The sequence below is a fragment of the Megalobrama amblycephala genome, linkage group LG17 (assembly GCF_018812025.1).
Source record: "Megalobrama amblycephala isolate DHTTF-2021 linkage group LG17, ASM1881202v1, whole genome shotgun sequence".
Taxonomy (NCBI): Eukaryota; Metazoa; Chordata; class Actinopteri; order Cypriniformes; family Xenocyprididae; genus Megalobrama; species Megalobrama amblycephala.
In genome coordinates this window covers 45,258,807-45,278,235 of record NC_063060.1, presented here as the reverse complement: position 1 = coordinate 45,278,235, position 19,429 = coordinate 45,258,807, and the positions used below count along the sequence as shown (strand labels likewise).

The 19,429-nt window shown below is 36.6% G+C and overlaps 1 protein-coding gene across 1 annotated transcript; it reads right to left on the bottom strand.

The window, feature by feature from the left end:
- Positions 1-3,732: 3,732 nt before the first annotated feature.
- On the bottom strand, positions 3,733-16,574 carry LOC125251965. Its single transcript, XM_048165021.1, has 9 exons — positions 12,687-16,574; positions 12,453-12,564; positions 12,162-12,346; positions 9,540-9,639; positions 9,322-9,372; positions 5,356-5,458; positions 5,221-5,293; positions 4,951-5,065; positions 3,733-4,816 (listed from the first exon to the last, which is right to left on the bottom strand). The coding sequence occupies exons 1-9, from the start codon at positions 12,760-12,762 to the stop codon at positions 4,612-4,614; spliced, it is 1,020 nt and encodes a 339-aa protein (XP_048020978.1). The 5' UTR covers positions 12,763-16,574; the 3' UTR covers positions 3,733-4,611.
- Positions 16,575-19,429: the final 2,855 nt, after the last annotated feature.

Below are 19,429 nucleotides of genomic sequence, written 5' to 3'. Positions count from 1 at the left end.
GATGTTTAACCGTTTTAAGTGCCTATTGCCCGCTGTGCACAGTTGCCCTGAAGCCACCGGGGTGGCGGTGCCACCGGGCTTGGGCCCGCCATCGCTGCTCGCAGCTATATTTTTGCCTTATTTCCAGATTGAATCAAATGCTTGTTCTGACGTACCAGAGCACGTATGCACATGCACTCTTCAAAAACGGTGCTTTAAATCTCTTGACAAAAAAAAAATATATAAATGACATTTGTATATATTCGAAATAAAAGATTTTGCTCAAGATAAGGATTTATTAAGTCCACATGTCATAAAAACAGGAAACTATGCTTCTAATCACAAGCTCGAGAGCTGTCGTTCCAACCACACAAGTTTGTGATGCAAAATGTTCGTTTGAACGATGGTTTCGGGAAACACCAAATCGCTGAACTATGTAAGTAACGACGGAATTGCAATGCTAGTTGGCTAATGATGCTTTTGGGAAATGCACCCCAGGTTGTGAACATATATACCTTTAGGTTCAGTGATAAAAATGCCAATCTGAATGCTAAGCAGACCAGGACTAAATGCACCCTGACACACCGTATTTCTTGGCACATTCGATTTATGTGTATTTGGCACCACCTATTGTTCTGGGTGTATTAATCTAGATCCGTTTTTTCAGATGTGTTTCTAAGAAAAAAAAAAATCATCTTATATTCAGAACAGTACACACATTGGGGGTTCGGTGCCTTGCTCAAGGGTATCTCAGTTGTGGGTAATGAGTGTGGAAGAGATCGCTGTTCATTCACTCCCCCCACCCACATGCTTCTGCCATTACTGAGACTCAAACCCATGACCTTCAGGTCACAAGTCTGACTCTCTAACCATTAGGCCACGACTGCCCACAGTATGAGCTCTGCACATCTAAAAAAAATCAAAACAGTCCGATAGTAACGTTCCATTACGGTCAACAAAATAATATGACTAAAGAGTTGACCGTCAACAAGAGAGGAAAATGTGTGAAAGGTCTGAAAGACAAACCTCATGCACATATGTAAAGCAGCTCATCCGTCAATAAGCCACAGGTACACTTTCACCGTCCCCCCCCCTAACCAACTACAACTACAACCCTGACATGTGAAACTGCTCCTGTCTTATCTACGCATCACAGGAAGTACAGTGTACAACACATATATACAGCATCTGTCGAAAACGTTTTCATGTCTACTATGCCTTCAGATTCACATTTTATGATGAACACAAAGTCAATGATCTAAAGCACATCTTGGAAATAACATGCGTGGAACCTAAACAAGGGGGAAACCCCTCTAAACCAATGATAGCTCTGTGTTTTAGCAGGCTCTTCCTCCTACAAACATGCAGATGCTCAACATACCCACCATTAACCCACAAACTGAGCTCTCACACCTTCAACATGACAAATTTGGAAAGCACTGTGCCTTCGACTTCAGCCACTGTGGGGCATCATAGTAGGCTGCACATGTTTTCCATCACATCATCTCACTCTGATTCTTCATTAAGGTAGTCTGTGATAAACTGCTTATAATGTTTATCATTTGTTTCATATAAAGGCATCAACTAAATGAATAAATGCAGATGTTATGGCTGATAAAGTTATCAGTTATCCAGTATGTCTTCATCTCATGGGAAAATTTACGAGGAATTGAAGAATCCTTCCAAAATGTGTTTTTTTTTTAGAAAAAAGTAAGCATGAAGGTCCTCTCCAACCCTTCCTCTTAACATAACCATTGGGCCGTAAGCAGATCATACGAAACTGTGTGAATGATAACGCACAAATTAGACACCAATAATAGTTATGAACCGTCGTGAGATTGTGTTGGATGTCTAGTACAATGGACGTCTGTAGTGTTTTTCTGTTGCTCAACATGAATAACTCAAATAATTCTACTGCATTCCCCATAACGCTCATCTTTCGCATCGTTCTGTGCGTGACAAACGTAGAAAGTTTGGTAGAAAGTTGGTTCCTTGCCATTTAGCACAGCTGGAAAACCACAAGAAGGTGTAAGATGATGACTTGCCAAGTTAACCACAGGAGATAAACGAGGACATTTGCTGTTCCTCAGAACTGTGGAAGTGGTGTACAGAAAAACAATGACCTACAAAAGTGCCTAATATTACTTACTTATGAGCAGTTAGAACTGTCCATATTAGTTCTGTCCCCTTATTTCAAACATAAAATAATACAAATTCATAAAATAAACATTTTAGAGACGTCACATTGTACAGGCGATGCCCACAACTGCTGACGGACTCAATGAAAACGGCTCGTTCTATGAGACTGTTGAGGTTTTATGGGGATCATGGGCGTAAATTTTATCTAACGATTAGGTGGGATTTAGTAGTTTTTAAAGGGGTCTCAAATAATACGGCCAAAATTGTAAGGATATGTGTACACAGAGGAAAGCCTACTACTATTATTAGACTTTTAAATCACTTATGAATGCCTGTGCGGCGTGCGCATTTTACTTTTGCTTTCTAATTAGCAGCAATTTGTTCAATTGCTTGAATGGTGGGTTTATTACTACTCTTAATGAAAAACACAACAGCAATGACAAACTCATGTATAGAACTTTTATTAACAAAAGAAACAAGACGAAAGTGAATAAGCATGGCATACACAACGCTATAGGCCTAATAAAATAACATCAGCAAACACTGTGGAACCAAATATATTAGAAAGGAATAACGCTTATATTAAACAGAGAACATTCATTAAAAACGAATAAGACACCATGCTGATCTGTGCTGATTTGAGCAGAGCTTCAGTTTTTAATTGTGTCTGTTTTCTAACTGAAGTAAGTGATTTTTATTTGGCCCACTAAAGCGACGGTGTTGAGCAATGCCGCGGTGGGCAAGTGATATAATCAGTGTGCGGCTGAACACTGTGAATAACACCTACTATCGCAGCAAGCTTAAAGAGGGGACTCAAAATGTTTCTAAACTTAAAACTCTTTTTTTTTTTTGCTCCCCCGTTTGCTTTTGTATTGTTTTACTACTTACACAATTATTTAAGTATATATGATTATATTATTTCCAATACAGAACATGGTTTTTAATTATATTTTTTGGGGGTTGGTCCCTCCCATGATTTATGCCTATGATGGGGATTAAAAAATTTTGGTGAACGTTGGATTTTCATCATTATAGGGTGGTTGTGTACACACAAAGCTGACACACTTACGTTCAAACGCCATGTAATAGTGAACTTTGCATAATAGGTCCCATTTAAAACTAAGAATTAAGGCAGCAGGCAATTACACAGTGTAAAAATGCTATTGGAAATAGTGGTTTCTAGGGTAAAGAGCAGTAGATATTTTGTGCACCAAGCAAAAAATTGCTTTTTTTTTTTTTTTTACTCTAAAAGCAACTAATGATAAATGGTATTCACGTGTAAATAAAAGTATTGAGCTTTTTGCACTAAAGGTAAAATATTTAAAATAGCAGGAATTTGTCAGGATGGCTATTTGCACTCTTGGAAAAACACACTTACAAGTAGACACTGTATTTGAACTGAGCTGGTACGACGACAGACACAGAGCTGCTGTATAGATAAATGAACTAAAATAATAACTAATGATTTTTACTCTGGAAATGAATCAACACTGAACTTACTTAAGCTGGACAATGCCACTAATTTCTGCTGTGCAGCCAAATCATTTCCACTGTAAAGCTGCTTTGACACAATCTGCATTGTTAAAAGCACTATGTAAATAAAGGTGACTATTTTAATTGTTGGTTTAAGGCATATTGTTTAAAATTATTGTTATTGACGTATTGTTTAGTTAGTTGTCTGGGGGATTTTCACATATCAGTTCATCTTACAGTGCATGGCAGAAGTTAGTCAGAAGCTAGATTTGGTTTATCATCACTTGAGATCTTTCATTGCGCACTGGTGGTTAAACTATTCTGACATATGGCTTTGATCTGTATCTGTTTACAGAGTGCTTCTGTTTAATTAAAAAAAAACATTTTAAATACCTTATGAACAGGCACTATTTTCTAAATTTGATGCTACAACTTTCACTTAAAATATTAATACTTTAAGCTACAGGAATTAAACACAAGCACCTCAAAATGGTCTGGTACAAATTATTTTAATTTATTTGACAACATTACCTTTATACACAGAAATACATAACATTTTAAAAAACATTTTAGACAAATAAAAAATATTGATATTAATAGATATAAGTACAATCTTTTTTGTAAGTAAAAAGGGTAACGCTTTAGGGTCCAGTTCTCACTATATTAACAAGTTGTTTATAATCATGCATATTACTAGGATATTGGCGAATTATAAGTACTTGTAAAACACATTTTAATGCCTTGTTCTGCATGACCATATTTTACATCCCTTAATCCTACCAATATCTAAAAGTAACAACTACTTTACTTACAATTAATATGCAGTAATTAGGAGTTTTTTGAAGCAAAATTTGTAGTTACTAGTGAGAACTGGACCCCAAACTAAAGTGTGACCAAAAAAGTAACACTATACATTGTTTTTTTTTTTAAACATCACAAACTATAAAGTGCGTGATGTACAATAAAGTGCATGTTATCTCAAAAGAGAAAACGCAAAATGATACTGGCCAGTTATAGCAATTATTTTTGTCCAGAGGTCTGCGTTTCAATCTGAGCCGATGACCGAGTCATATTTATGGTTGATGTATTCGTAGGCACCGCTGTCACAGATCGATGAGCTGACCCTGACTGAGGTTTCTTCTTTGCATCCAGGTACTTCATTGCTTTAATGGCCCAAAGTGAGGAGGGATCTGAGCAGATTGTGATCCCTTTGACTGTAAGAAACCTACAGAATGAAACAGAACACGTTATTATGACAATGTTTCCAGTCACATATGAGGTAAAATAAAGCTTTCATTGTCCCTTTCATTTTACTCTCTTAATAATTCAAGAAAAGTGTGCCAAAATCTGAATTCTCACCTCACTGCATTCACAGGGAACACGGGTTTGCGCTGTCGTGTGTAGCTACGCAGATTCCTCACGGGAACTTTAGTATCTGTAGTAGTTAGACAGCTTTTACCCTTAACAATTTCCTCTGGAGATAAAAGCAGGATATTAATTTCAATTCAACCTATCACTAAGCAAAAGACCTTACAAATACAATTATCATCACCATATTCATTTGCAGCAGTGAATTCAGTAGCAACACAAAACACGTTCTGAATATTGGTAAGAATGTGTGAAACCCACCTTGCATTGAGGACGAGACCAGAAGCCACAGCAGCAGAACTGCATGGAAACCCAACATATGCGACTTCATCTTCTAGCTTGGTTGTCACCTGTGATGTGACCCTCGAGAAAGACGGCGTCTATTTAAGCTCAGACCTGAACTGGGACACATGGAACAACCGCCCACTGACACGGCTCCTCTCTCACGCCACCACAGGCAGAAACTGGGGTACTACTGAACAAACCACTACCCAGAACACTGGTTAAGGATTTTATTAGTAAAGACATAATCACTTTAGGGTATAACAAAAATGTCAGGTAAACTAATGCTGTCTGTGTGTATGATGCAGATACAATATGAATACAATATATATAAGCTATCAGAGTTGGATTAGAGGACGTCTAACACAGTCTGTATTTGAAATAGGTGTTTTGAATGTGTGAAAAGCATCTGTGACAAATTGCTTTTAACTCTGGTTGATGCATTTCCTGATTTTTTAGGTCATGGTGGTCTGCTTATTTTCTCATACCACAAATTGGGGGACTTTACCATGAAGCAGTATCAGAGTGCATATCATGTGGTTGAATGTTTTTTGCAACGAGAAAGTACCCACTGTAACAAACAGTTTGCTCTGAGATGAAGGAGATCGGGTCCAAATGCATTGTTTTATAATCTCGAAACACAAAAACAGAACTGAACATCCAGCGATGCGAAGGCATGTCCCGACAATGAACACAGTAGACGCTAACATCACGTCCGAAATCGAAAACTTCCCTATATATAGACTATGAGTGTGTCTGAATACACGGTATTCGAAAAAACAGTAGGTGAAAAGTTCCCGGATGACCTACTACTTCTGCCGAGATTTTGAAGTGCGCATTCAATGGACACTTGTGAATGGCAGTGAAGCGACTGATACTGGTAGATCACATGACCTACTATACAGTATGCGATTTCAGACCCAGCATAGGGCTTATATACATAGGGGTAATTGGACTAACAAGATACCTGGAAACAATTAAGGGGGAAACAGGAACAAAGCAAAAATAAAAGTCCACAACACAAGAGCACAAGGACATTTCATCCAGGTGAATGCAAGTGTGTAATGAAGCATATATGTGCAGGTCAGTCCAATGCTATAAAGACCTTTTTTGTGTGCACAATTACATATTCATCCAATTGCTAAGCAAGACCACCTTGGTCAACCAGCTTTACCAGAAAGACCATCCTGGGCAAGCAGTTTCAACATCTTAGGCCGCATTTACACTGCAGATGCCCAATTCTGAGTTTGCATGTTCTTTACAATGACTCATATTCAATATTGACAGTATTCATTTGGTGAAACCACGCAAGGTAGATGACCCGGAAATGCTTAGGCTGAAAAGGAAGTAAAAACGGCACTGGAAAATTTAGTCTTCATCCTCCATTGCAGCATTGAAAAGAGTCATGTGATCATGGTTGGCGTCCACATGAGTTGACGTCTTTTGCCACCATTGCTTTTTAAATAACATATGACTTGCATTGACAGAGGAATATCCAATCTGTCCGCTTACAAATGCACATATTGATTAATTTATTTGCACATAAGAATGAGGCCTGAAACGGACCTGAGAATATCGGTGTCCATGTGCTTTTTTCCTGATTATACATGTTTGTGGGTCATTTTGGATCTGTGACAAATGGGAGTTGAATAAAAATGAGAATTGGGTCACTTTAATCATGTCATGTAAATGCGGCCTTAGTGCCACTGATGAACACCATGACTGTACTGGTTCATCAACTACAACAACACTTACAGTAATAGAATTAAACCAACCTGGATCAGCATAGCAATTCATGTGATCCAGATGAAGGTGGGAATATACAAGTTGAAATTTCCCACTTGTGTTCCAGTACTATAAAGATATGGCAGAAATAGAGGAGTTTGGTAGTATGCTATTCCAAATTCAGCCATAGAGAACATTTTGTGTTCTAATGCCAAACATGGCAAAAACATTAAAGTCATCAACACAAAATGCTCTGATTTGCTTTCTTATATATTATATACTTTAGCAAAGCTATATTTTGTCTACAAATGTCTAATTTAACAAGAATTCAACCACAGGTGAGTCTAATTATTCATTACACAGGTGTCCAGCAGACAGTTGACTATAAAAGGGTGTTAAAACCCCATTTCTTACTGTCAGCAATGGCTCTACATGGAAGAGAAATGTCACAAGACCTGAGAATGAAAATAATTTCTTTACACCAGAAAGGTGAAGAACAGCAAAGCTTTACTTATCAGTCAGAATACTGTAGCAAAAGTGGTACAAAATTTTAAAAAAGATGGAACTGCAACCATCTCACAGAGACGTCCAGGTCGTCCACGGAAGTTAACACCTTGACATCTGATCAGAAAAGTTTATGAAAATCGGCATGCAAGTTCAATGCAGTTATCTAAAGAAGTAGAAAGCCAAACTGGGGTGACTATTTCCCGTGACACAATACAGCGTACACTGCAGAAAAATGGCATGCATGGGTGCCGTCCACGAAAGAAGCCTCTCCTAAAGCCCAGGCACAAAAAATCCCTTCTAGAGTTTGCAAGGGCCCATGCTGACAAAGATGAAGACTGCTGGGACTCTATACTCTGGAGTGATGAGACCAAGATAAATGTTTTTGGAACTGATGGCTTCAAAACTGTATGACGTCGCAAAGGTGAGGAACACAAAGAAAAATGCATGGTGCCTACAGTGAAGCATGGTGGTGTCAGTGTCCTTACGTGGGGCTGCATGAGTGCTGCTGGTGTCGGGGCATCATGAATTCACAGATGTACTGCTCTATACTGAAAGAGAAGATGCTACCATCACTCTAAGGCCACTGTTGGATTTCTGAAGAAGAACAGGGTGAAAGTGATTCAGTGGCTCCTGATCTGAACCCAATCGAACACCTGAAGAGACAAGTTGAGCATCACTCTCCATCCAGCATCCAGTCTCTAAAAGAGCTCATTCTTGAAGAATGGAAAAAGATAGATGTTGCAAAATGTCGCCAACTTGTTCATTCATGCCTAGAAGACTTGGTGCTGTCATTAAAAATCATGGTGGCCATACAAAGTACTAGATACAGTAGTTTTTGTTGTGGGGTGTACTCATTTTTGCATCACCCTAATTTGAGTAAAACTGAAAAATGTGTAATCTAAGTTATATTATTAACCTTACTTTCATGTTACAAGTTAAACACATGTTATATTAACACCATCTTAGAAATGACACTGAGGATGTGGTTTGTTTGATCTTCACAAGCCAGACTTTGTGCACAGTTTCAGAGATCCAAGTTGTCCGGAATGCACCATAAGTCATGTTGCGGAAAAGGAACAACTTGAGTATATTTTTAGGTTTAGGGGTTGCTTACACTATTGTTGCATTCAAAAATAGGATGCAAGTGAAAAAAAAAGGTGGAAATGTCTCACGACAGATGGCACAGCAGTAAAATACTTTTTAGAGCTAATTTTTAAGAACTTTTGTCAGAGACGCATGATGCTATTAACACATTAACATTTTTTTATTACTGTGAAGCTGCTTTGAAACAATATGCGCTGTATAAACACTAAATAAAAGTGACTTGACAACATCTATTTGAAATACAGATTGTGTTAGATGTCCAATCTAACACAATCTAAACTAAGGGTCTGAGTGTTTAACCTGCTCCCCTTTCAAACAAAATCTGTCAATAAATGGCTCATTCATAATGTTTGATTCCTCTTCCTCCAGCTGAAATGTCTCTGTGGTTTCAGTAGATCCTCTCCAATCCGGCTCCAGTGTGGTTCTCGCGGTGGGAAATTCTGTCTCGTTTTCTGTTCTGTGTTTTATGTCTCTTAGGTTCTGTGTGTAATTCTCTGGTGGAGAGCATATCTGAATTGTAGAGCTGTAAATAAACAAATTTAAACGTAGTAATTTATTGGTATTTTTTTATTATTATTATTAAAATAACATTAATTCAAAGGTCTGTTTATCATGTTACCTCTGAGCAGATTTTGCATTTGTGGTTGATATATTCTTAGGCACCGTGGTCACAAATTGATGATCTGTACTTGACGCTGACTGAGGTTTCATGTTTTCATCCAGGTACTTCATTGCTTTAACAACCCATGCTGAGGAGGATCTGAGCAGATTGTGTTCCCTTTGACTGTAAGAAACCTACAGAATGAAACAGAACATGCAGTCAAAAAATACTTCCAGTTATTTTAATATTCTTATCTTTACCTAACTAGACCGGTATAATCACTTGTTTGTAGTATTTCTCATGTGTCTGCTCAGTGAATAATGTTACTACACAAACCCTGCCAATCTGAATGTATTCTCACCTCACAGCATCCACAGGGAACACGGGTTTGCACTGGATGCTGAAGCTACACAGATTCGTCACAGGAACTTTAGTATCTGTAGTATTTAGACAGGCTGAACCTGTAACAGCATCTATTGGAGATAGAAGCATTTGTCAGTATTTTGAAATGAATCACTATTAATGAAAAAGTTATTAGTATCAATAAATCCAGTGATGACACAAGGATGTATTTTGACCTTCCTCCTCTTCCTCCCATGCCTCTGTGGTTTCAGTAGATCCTCTCCAATCCGGCTCCAGTGTGGTTCTTGCGGTGGGAAATTCTGTCTCGTTTCCTGTTTTTTGTTTTGTGTCTGGAATAGACCTTATTTGAGTTGTAGATCTGTAAATAAGCAAATTTACACATTATTCATTTTATGACTTTTTATAATATCTTTAGAATAAACTTCATATAAATACAAAATAGTGATCTTAAAGAGTAATAAATCGCAAAAGTGCACAATTTTTTTCTTGAACCTTGTAGTCCAATTTCATGAAAAACACATTTCTTCAACAAACAAGTTAATTTATTGGTAAATTATTTGGTAACACTTTACAGTAAGGTTTCGTTAGTTAACATTATTCAACTACTTTAGTTAAAGGTGCAAGATGTACGATTTCTGTCCGCTAGAGGCCTATTCAAAACAAAGGCGTAGCTTGATGATGCCAAGTTTGAGCGCTGAATCTTGGGACATGTGGTCTCCACCTCAACGGCCGGTGCAAAAGAATAGGGATTGGACTCAGGCAGAAATCATGTTCATGGATGCGATTATTAACGTTACTGTAGTGTGAAGCAGAGCAGGAGCGAGTGTTGTGGAGCTGAACGAGGAGCTGGAGCGATTGATCAACACACGCCTCACGAGCAGCGGGACTTTTATTATGACACAGTCGCCGGCGCCGCTTCCGCTTTTCCGGTCATGAGTATGAGGTAACGCAGCTCTGTTTATCATATTAGATACATTTGAGTGTGCTGAAAATGATGTTATAACGTTACTCTGTGCGTTCGCTCGGCGGCTGCTGTGAGACACTGTTACACACTGCAGTAAGATAGATCGATTTTACAATATATTATTAAATGCTGGATGACTTGTGTTGATAAATGGCATGCAATTAATTTTAAAACATATTGTATGATGGAGAAAATGCTGTATTACTGTTAATAAAAATAAAGCTGATCTGATTATGCTATGTTAGCTACTTCACAAAATAGTGTTTTTCTCTGAGGCATGGTAAAGCATGAGACTCGCAAAAAATCAAGAAAATTAGATTCAAACAAGAAGACTAAACGTGTTGAGCTATATAACAATAGTTTTCTGACTATAAATATATCAAAACAGTTGTTCCCTTGTCTATTAAAACGTGTAAATATTAAAGCGTCTTTGGTGTTTCCATGGTTTCTACAAAATAAACCGGAAACCGAGGGTAACGCGGGTATGACGCCATTGACAGGCGACTCCTCACACATCCTGGAGCCTTGGTTAAAATTGCAATTTTCTCAGGATTTACAAATAGTTGGAAACATTTGGGATATTGTAAGTACTCAAGTGAACAAAATATATAACACTGGCCTAGTGTTTTTGGATATTTTACTGCAAAATTCTTACATATTGCACCTTTAATATGAACTAACAGTGTACAACTACAGCATTTATTAATCTTAGTTAATGTTATACTCTAAAAAAAATGCTGGGTTAAATGTTTTTTTAAAAATTACTGTATTGCTTAACCAAAATGTATTAATATGTCTCTAGTAATTATGTGTCTGATTTTTAATTTCCAACCTATTTTGGGTTCATTTCAAGCCATATAGTCATTTTTAAACAATATTTGAGTTAAATAAAAGTACCCAGCACATTGGTCAAACATTTAACCCAATCGCTGGGTTTGTCCATTTTCAACCCAACTGGGGTTGTTTTTAACCCAGCATTTTTAGAGTGTAATTTCAATGTTTAGTACATTATTAAAATCAAGAGTTGTATTAGTTAACATTAGTTATTGTACTGTGAACAAACACAAACAAATATTATTGTATTGTAAAGTGTTGCCAATTATTTTAATTCAAATAACTTTAATTCACAGGTGTGTTTATCATATTACCTCTGAGCAGATTTTGTATTTATGGTCGACATTGTGTTAGGAGCCGCTGTCACAGATCGGCGAGCTGACGCTGACTGACGTTTCTTCTTTGCATCCAGATACTTCACTGATTTAACAGCCCATGATGAGGAGGATCTGAGCAGATTGTGTTCCCTTTCATTGTAAGAAACCTACAGAATTAAACAGAACATGCAGTCAAAAAATACTTTAGTTATACATATAGTCATATATATAACTGAATATACACAGCGACCTCTTAGATAGATCTCATTCATATATATATATATATATTCTCACCTCACAGCATCCACAGGGAACACGGGTTTGCACTGGATGCTGAAGCTACACAGATTCGTCACAGGAACTTTAGTATCTGTAGTATTTAGACAGGCTGAACTGTAACAGCATCAATTGGAGATAGAAGCAGCACATTATTTTTTTCAGTATTTTGAAATGAATCACTGCTAATGAAAAGTTAATGAATGATGACACAAGGACATATTTTGACCTTCCTCTTCTTCCTCCCATGCCAGCCCATCCAGCTGAAATCTTCTCCAAGTTGCTGTCACAGATTGACAAGCTTTACTTAACCCTGACTGACGTTTCTTCTTTTCATCCAGGTACTTCATTGCTTTAATGGCCCAAAGTGAGGAGGGATCTGAGCAGATTGTGTTCCCTTTGACTGTAAGAAACCTACAGAATGAAACAGAACATGCAGTCAAACACGGTGTTAGAATGTTATGATCATTGACGGGTCACTTGTTTGTATTGTTCCTCATTTCTCTGAATGGATTCTCACCTCACAGCATTCACAGGGAACATGGGTTTGCGCTGTCGTGTGTAGCTACGCAGATTCCTCACGGGAACTTTAGTATCTGTAGTAGTTAGACAGCCTGAACCCTTAATTTCAGCTGGAGATAAAAGCAGGGCATTAATGTTTGAAATAAATTAATGAAAAGTTATTAGCAATGAATCTAGTGATGACACACGAACATATTCTGACAAACCCCTGGTAAGACTGTGTGAAACACACCTTGCAATGTGGTTGAGAAGATCTGAAGCCACAGCAGCAGAACTGAAGGCAAACACAACATTTTCCATTCAGCCATCTTGGTTATCAGACTATCAAAAAAAAGACGTTGTGTATATAAGCTGGTCTAGGACCCATTGAAGGCGTTTCCCTCCGCTCTAACGTCATTGGCTGAAGCAATACATAACAACACTAATAACAGAATGCTGGCTATAGAGTAAAGACTGACCATCACACAGAGAAGATGTAATTACACAAAAGTCAAATTTACTAAATGTTTCTTTTGCACACATATTTTTGAGTAAATTTCACATATGGAATTAAGTAAACTCTACTTAACCAAGTTAAGTAAAATTAAAGAAAATAAGTAAATTTAACTTGGCCAGTAAAATGTTTGAGTAATTTCTACTTTGTTGAAGTTTCCTTTGCAATACTTTTACTCAAACAATATAACACTGAATTAAAACATGCTTTTATAGTGTGTTTTACCACATTTTTATAGCAGTAGTCTAAGTAAATAATACAATAAATATTGTGTAGACACCATATCTACATAAAAAAGTAACAGCATTTGAACTCAGAGACCTCAATACTTGGCACACAATGATGATAACATTCGACGGATCGTTTTTGAGTAGAAAATCACAAACCTAACCACAAACGCAATGATAAAACAGTGAAAATACAGCTGGAAAACAGTGAAAAATTAGCCTTATTAATTATTCATGCCCCAGTGCATGATGGGAACACCAGTATCAGAAAAGTTTTACTTAATTTCATAATGTTGATATTTACGCTTTAATTTCTACAAACTTGAATTGAGTACTAATATAGAATTCACTTTTTTTTTATTCTTGCATAAACTAACTTCTTCATGTAGAAATGACATTTGTTTTTTTCTGTAATATTTACTTCACCACAGAATCCTTTTTATCAGTGTAGAAATGAGACTTATTTAGTGGATGTTAAACAACAAAGGCGAACAAAATGATAATGTATATGTGCGAGAAATATTTAATTAGCTATCAGAGGACATCAAACACAATCAACACTTCAACAGCATCTTTACGAACGAGTTTGCTCACTGCGTTTCCTGATTTTCTAGGTCATGGAGGCCTGCTCTTTTTCTCCAACCACAATCTGAGGGTCTTTTGCAGTTGTCAGAACAGATACATACAGTATATATCAGATCTCTGTGGCTCAGAGGTTCATAAGAAAGTGTCTGTTTATCTCGAAATGTTTCACCTTTGAATGCAGCACATCCTTTTATTTGACTTTTTATATGCGAACAAAGTTTTTACATTATGATTACAAATGTTTGAAGTACTAAGTATTGTTCCTTGAGTACGAAGCGATCAAGAGCAACCACACACACAAAAACACTCCAATGAAATAATAATCTAATAATAATTTTAGAGAATATTCTGTAAATATCTTTGAAATTAATGGGTTTTCCAAAGGGAAAAAGGGAAACAAAAAAGGAAGATGGAAATAAAAGCAACTCAGTTAAATATCTAAAATAGTGACTGTATGGAGCTTCCTTTTGCCAAGCCTCGAATCGTGACAGTGCATTTAAGAGACATGAGAAATGTGGGTTGATGTGGGGGGTGAAAGTGGAAGCTTTTGTTTAAACCACATTTCCCAGCTTTTAACACTTCTTTTGAGGTCAAACTGTCATTGCAACCATACATTTTAAAGCTCAGTTCAAACATCAATCTTGATAAGGCTTTATAAGTCACCCCAGAAGTGATGTTTATACTGTGAGAAGAAGCATCAGATATCCACTAGATGTTCAGATAGAAACACAATGGCGACCCCTAGCAAGTGAACTTGGAATGATAAATCTTTTACGTCAAAAGAGTCTAGTGGCCTGATTTGGTGTGCCGGAAACATTGTGTGCAGCTGAGCAAAACTGTTGCATCAGTTCATGCGAGACTCTGTAGAGAAGCACATGGTCTTCAACAAGGCTGAAATCAGACTCCCGTCATATGCTAAACAAAATTTTAGACCTATTGGATTGAGATGTTGGTATAATGCTAACATCCAATGAGTGGATAGACATCAATGTGACTTCTCAGAATCAGAGCATAAATTTGTTATACATTTTCTGGACACATTCTAATGCATTTAAATATATAATATATAAAAAAAATAAAATGTGTAATATACATTACAATTAATAAATATAATACAATATATTATTTATAATTGAATTAAAAAATATTTTAGAGGCAGAAAACAATGTGAGGAAAATGCTAAAACTGGTGCATTGTGAAGCAAAAATAAATGATCTCAATATATCTCTGGGTAACACAAAAATTTATTTAAATCCTGGATTTTCCCAGAGCGGTCTACCATTTTCCCAAAGAAGTCTAAAAAGGCAGACAGATAAAGTATCGCATCCTCTTTTTTTATGAATGAACTCATGTCTTGCACTCACAAGGGAAGTGCGGTTTCCTTATTTCAAAGGGAGCGGATAACTAGATGGCACATAGAGGATGAAGACAGTGAGTGGAAAAAAGTGCAGAAAAGTACAATTAAAATAAATAGTTATAAGATCAGAGATATGTTATGTAAACCTCTTGACAGCATTAATCTAATCCATTCATTACAGTGATTTTAACACAGTAAAATCTTGAAAATAAAGCTTCCAAAAGGGGATGCCATAGAAGAAATATATTTGGTTCCTCAGTGCACAGAGAACCATTTTAGTCTCAGGGCCCTATTTTAACGATCTAAGCGTATGGTCTAAAGCGCACAGTGCAAGTGCACTTAGGGCGTCTCCGAATCCATTTTTGCTAGTTTAACGATGGGAAAAATGTTTGGCACGCCCGGTGCATGGTCTAAAAGGGTTATCCCTATTCTCTTACTGAGTAATGGGTGCGTTTTTGGCGTAACATGCAATAAACCAACCGAGTATCTCCCATTCCCTTTAAAAGCCAGTTGCGCTCGTGCCATGGTGGATTCGCTATTTACATGGCGGAATTAGCAAGCGGAAAAACTGTACACTTCTCTAGTGAGGAAACGGATCCGCTTGTGCGCAAGGTTAAACCTTCTACAGGACAAGCCAGATTCCACCAAAGCATTTTTATCTTTATCTACGCAATAATTTTCTTTTACATTGTAATCCTTTTATTTTTAATATTTGGCATGTTTGTGTGGTGCTGCAACACGCTTATAGGTGCATATTACTTATGCATTCTTTAAATAACAACAACAACAAAAAAAAATACTGCGTCATTGACTTTAGAGCAGGTTTCAGTTGGTCAATGGCGCAGTCGTTTTCAGTTCCTCAAAATAGCAATACGCCAACAGTGCACCTGAACACAACTCGCTTTCAGACCAGAACGCCCATGGGTGCTCAAATGGGCGCAAATGCATTTGCTATTTAAACAACATGGCGCAGGACATGAAAATGATAACTGCATCAGGCTGAAACTAGCAAAAAACACTTGCATCGCGCCGGGTGTATGATAGGGCCCAATGTGTGAAGAACATGTAACCTTTTTTCACTATAAAGAAACTTTTTGTGGAAAGGAAAGCTTCTATGGATGTTAAAGGTGAATCATCAATGCCAATAAAGAAATAATAAAAAATAATAATAAGTAATAAAATAAATAAATAAATAAATAAAATAACTGCTTGAGTAAGAAACACCTGAAAGGTATTTGACCATGACGTTGATTCTAAACCTTATGAAACTGTCTTTCATGAGCTCAGATGAAGAGATTACATTATTTTGGTCATGTGAGGTCTAGTAAAAGTGTAGAAACTGAGTGACTGGAAGTCTTGTGCAACACTGGATTGGGTCATTTGTACAATGTATTTGTCTTCAGAAAAATGATCCGCAACACCAGCAAGTGCACAGGACAGAGCTGCTTGACGTGATGTGATGCCTTTATTACAACAACAACAACAAACAAAACAACACTCAAAAAAATGATTCTAGCTGCTTGTTCAGTTTATTTAAATAAAATAAGCTGAACCAACACAAATCTTTAGTTTTTTACTTAATTGGCATTTGCACTCAATTGTATTATGTTAAATGAAATTAAATTTGCAAAATGTTAGGTCAACCTAAACCATTTGTGTTGGGACTACATGAATCATTTATGTTGCATTGATTGAACCTGGGCAGTGGATTTCTAGTTCCCAGCATGCTTTGCGTAGGGAAAGATTGGGACAGTAAATGTTGAACTTAAGTGCTGTTTAATGTGTTTTTAGTAAAGGGAAATACCTTTTAAAGTTTGATGTTCAGTTATATTTGACATTTAAAAGAGTTTATGTTATGTCGATTTTTTTGAGGTTACCATTATGCTGAAGTGTAGACCTTGTGGTTAGGCTTTAGGTGGCTACGTAGAATAAATTTATATTGTTTTCAGGGAGCATTAACTATGCTAAAGCCAGTGATGAGAAGTTCTTTATCTGATCATTACTTGCATGCTATAAATGTTACTTAGCATATGAAAAAGTGTTATTTTAGTTTAGTTTTTATAGAAATATAAATAAATTAGTTTGAGGGCTAGCACATAATTTACACAGTCTACATATGGTCATCAGCTTTTCCCCTCTCAATGGTCATGAAACATGTATGTCTGTGTACAACAGCTACTCAAAACCTAAGCACAAGCGCACATCTTCACCATGATGGTAACAAAAAAAAAAAAAAAAAAGCACTGGTTGGATCAACAAGAATGAATTATGTTCAGGAAACATACACAGAATACGTCAAATGAAACTGGTGTGAGCTCATTCAATTAGGATGAATTTCACTCATCAGTACAATTAACCTAGCTTAAGTTCAAATAAATCAGTTCAACTGTGTGGAAATAGGTGTCATAATTAAATTAAGTTAGACCAACAAGTTATTTTTTTGAGTGAAGCAAACAAAAGACACCCACTACCAGTTAACCCACAAATACTACATATTTAACACAGAGTGGCTAGTATTAGAGTATTTCCGGGCCACTTTAAATGTAAATGCACTTTGTTGCATTTGATAGCAAAATATCAAACCAAGTGCAATAATATTAAAGTTTGTTTGGTTTTTAGTGTAAAAAAAAACAAAAAATATTGGATACACTATCATTCAAAAGTCATTGTGATCTTTGGTAATGATCTTCTGCTCACCAATGTTTTTATTTAATCAAAAATACAGTAAAAACTGTAATATTGTGAAATAAAATTACAAACTGTTTTCTATTTTAATATATAGTAAAGGGGTAATTTATTTCAGTGATCAAAGCTGAATTTTCAGCATCATTACTCCAGTTTTCAGTGCCACATGATCCTTCAGAAATCATTCTAATATGCTGATTTGCTGCTCAAGAAACATTTATGATTATTATCAGTGCTGTAAACAATGGAACCCCTAGTGGTCGAAAAAATATGAGATGGGAGGAAAAAATATAATTCAAACTTTTGCATCCCCTCTATAAACTTTGTGTTTACTTGCAAAGAACTCTAAAATTTTGCAAGTGAACGCAAAGTTTCTTGGGGGAACGCAAACATTTGCGAGAGTAAAACAAAATCATTGACATATAATCTCATATTTCTTTCCATCACTATGTCCCTTCAAGGGTAAACTGATGTGTTGCTTAATACTTTTGTGGTCATATGTTTGTTTCAGGATACCTCAAGGATAAAAAGTTTTTTTGTAACATTATAAACGTCTTTACTATAACTTTTGATCAATTTAATGCATCTTTGCTGAATAAAAGTTAATTTCTTTAAAAATAAAAAACCTTAGTGACAAATTGAAGGCAAACAGAATTTTTTTTTGGACACCATTTTGTCTCCTACTGAATACTGTGATCATTTCAGAACTGTTATAAACTAATATGGTATATTAAAGTGTTTCGCAATGTCTAAGTCAGTGGAAAGCCACAGGTTTTGTACCTTCAAGAGCTCTTGACTCTTGACTTGGTGAATGGAGGTCAGAATGGAAAGTGCAAGGGTGAACATCCCACCCTACAGTCATGATATGAGTGAAACACTGATGAGCGCTCACATCCGTACACTTTTCTGCTCTGATGCTGCCCATGAGGTATAAGTACAAACTGCTTATTTGTGTTTATTTATTTGTTTGTTTAAAAAAATAAGTGGAGTATAAATGTAGGGGGAGAACAACAAAGATATATTTGCCAAACAGCAGAACAATCAGCAAAAGCTGCAATAAAAAAAAAAATAATGTTTTGACTGACTGGGGGATCGTTCCTTTCATCCATTCCTTAATATAAAGGATTGCGTCATCAAATATCCGCACCAAAACCACAGAGTTAGCATGAATGCAGAAGGTCGTTTCTCCAGAAGGGAAAAAGGAAATATATCCTAAAAAAAGACAAATTCGGACGAATATCTGACAGACAGTTCCTCTTCTGATGATTTAAAAAGGGCCGGTGTGAATGTGAGGAGTCAGTGAGCATCTCTAACTCTGCATTGACAGAAGATCCCAAGACACAACATGCAGCTCAACCAGAAGATGAAGAAGAGTCTCGCTGCCATTGCTGTCATTATGTCAGTGATGATCATGGAGACGAGTGAGTATTTAAGATGCTGTACTTGTAAATGAATCTGTGTGGTGACTGACTTACAGAAATCTAATCAAACTCCTCTATTCATTAGATGGAGAAAAAGTACATGATTGCTGCACATCTGTCTCCACCAAGAAAATCACGGTACCTATAACAGGATTCAGATATCAAAAACAAAATCTTCCTTGTGTTACAGCAGTCATGTAAGTATAT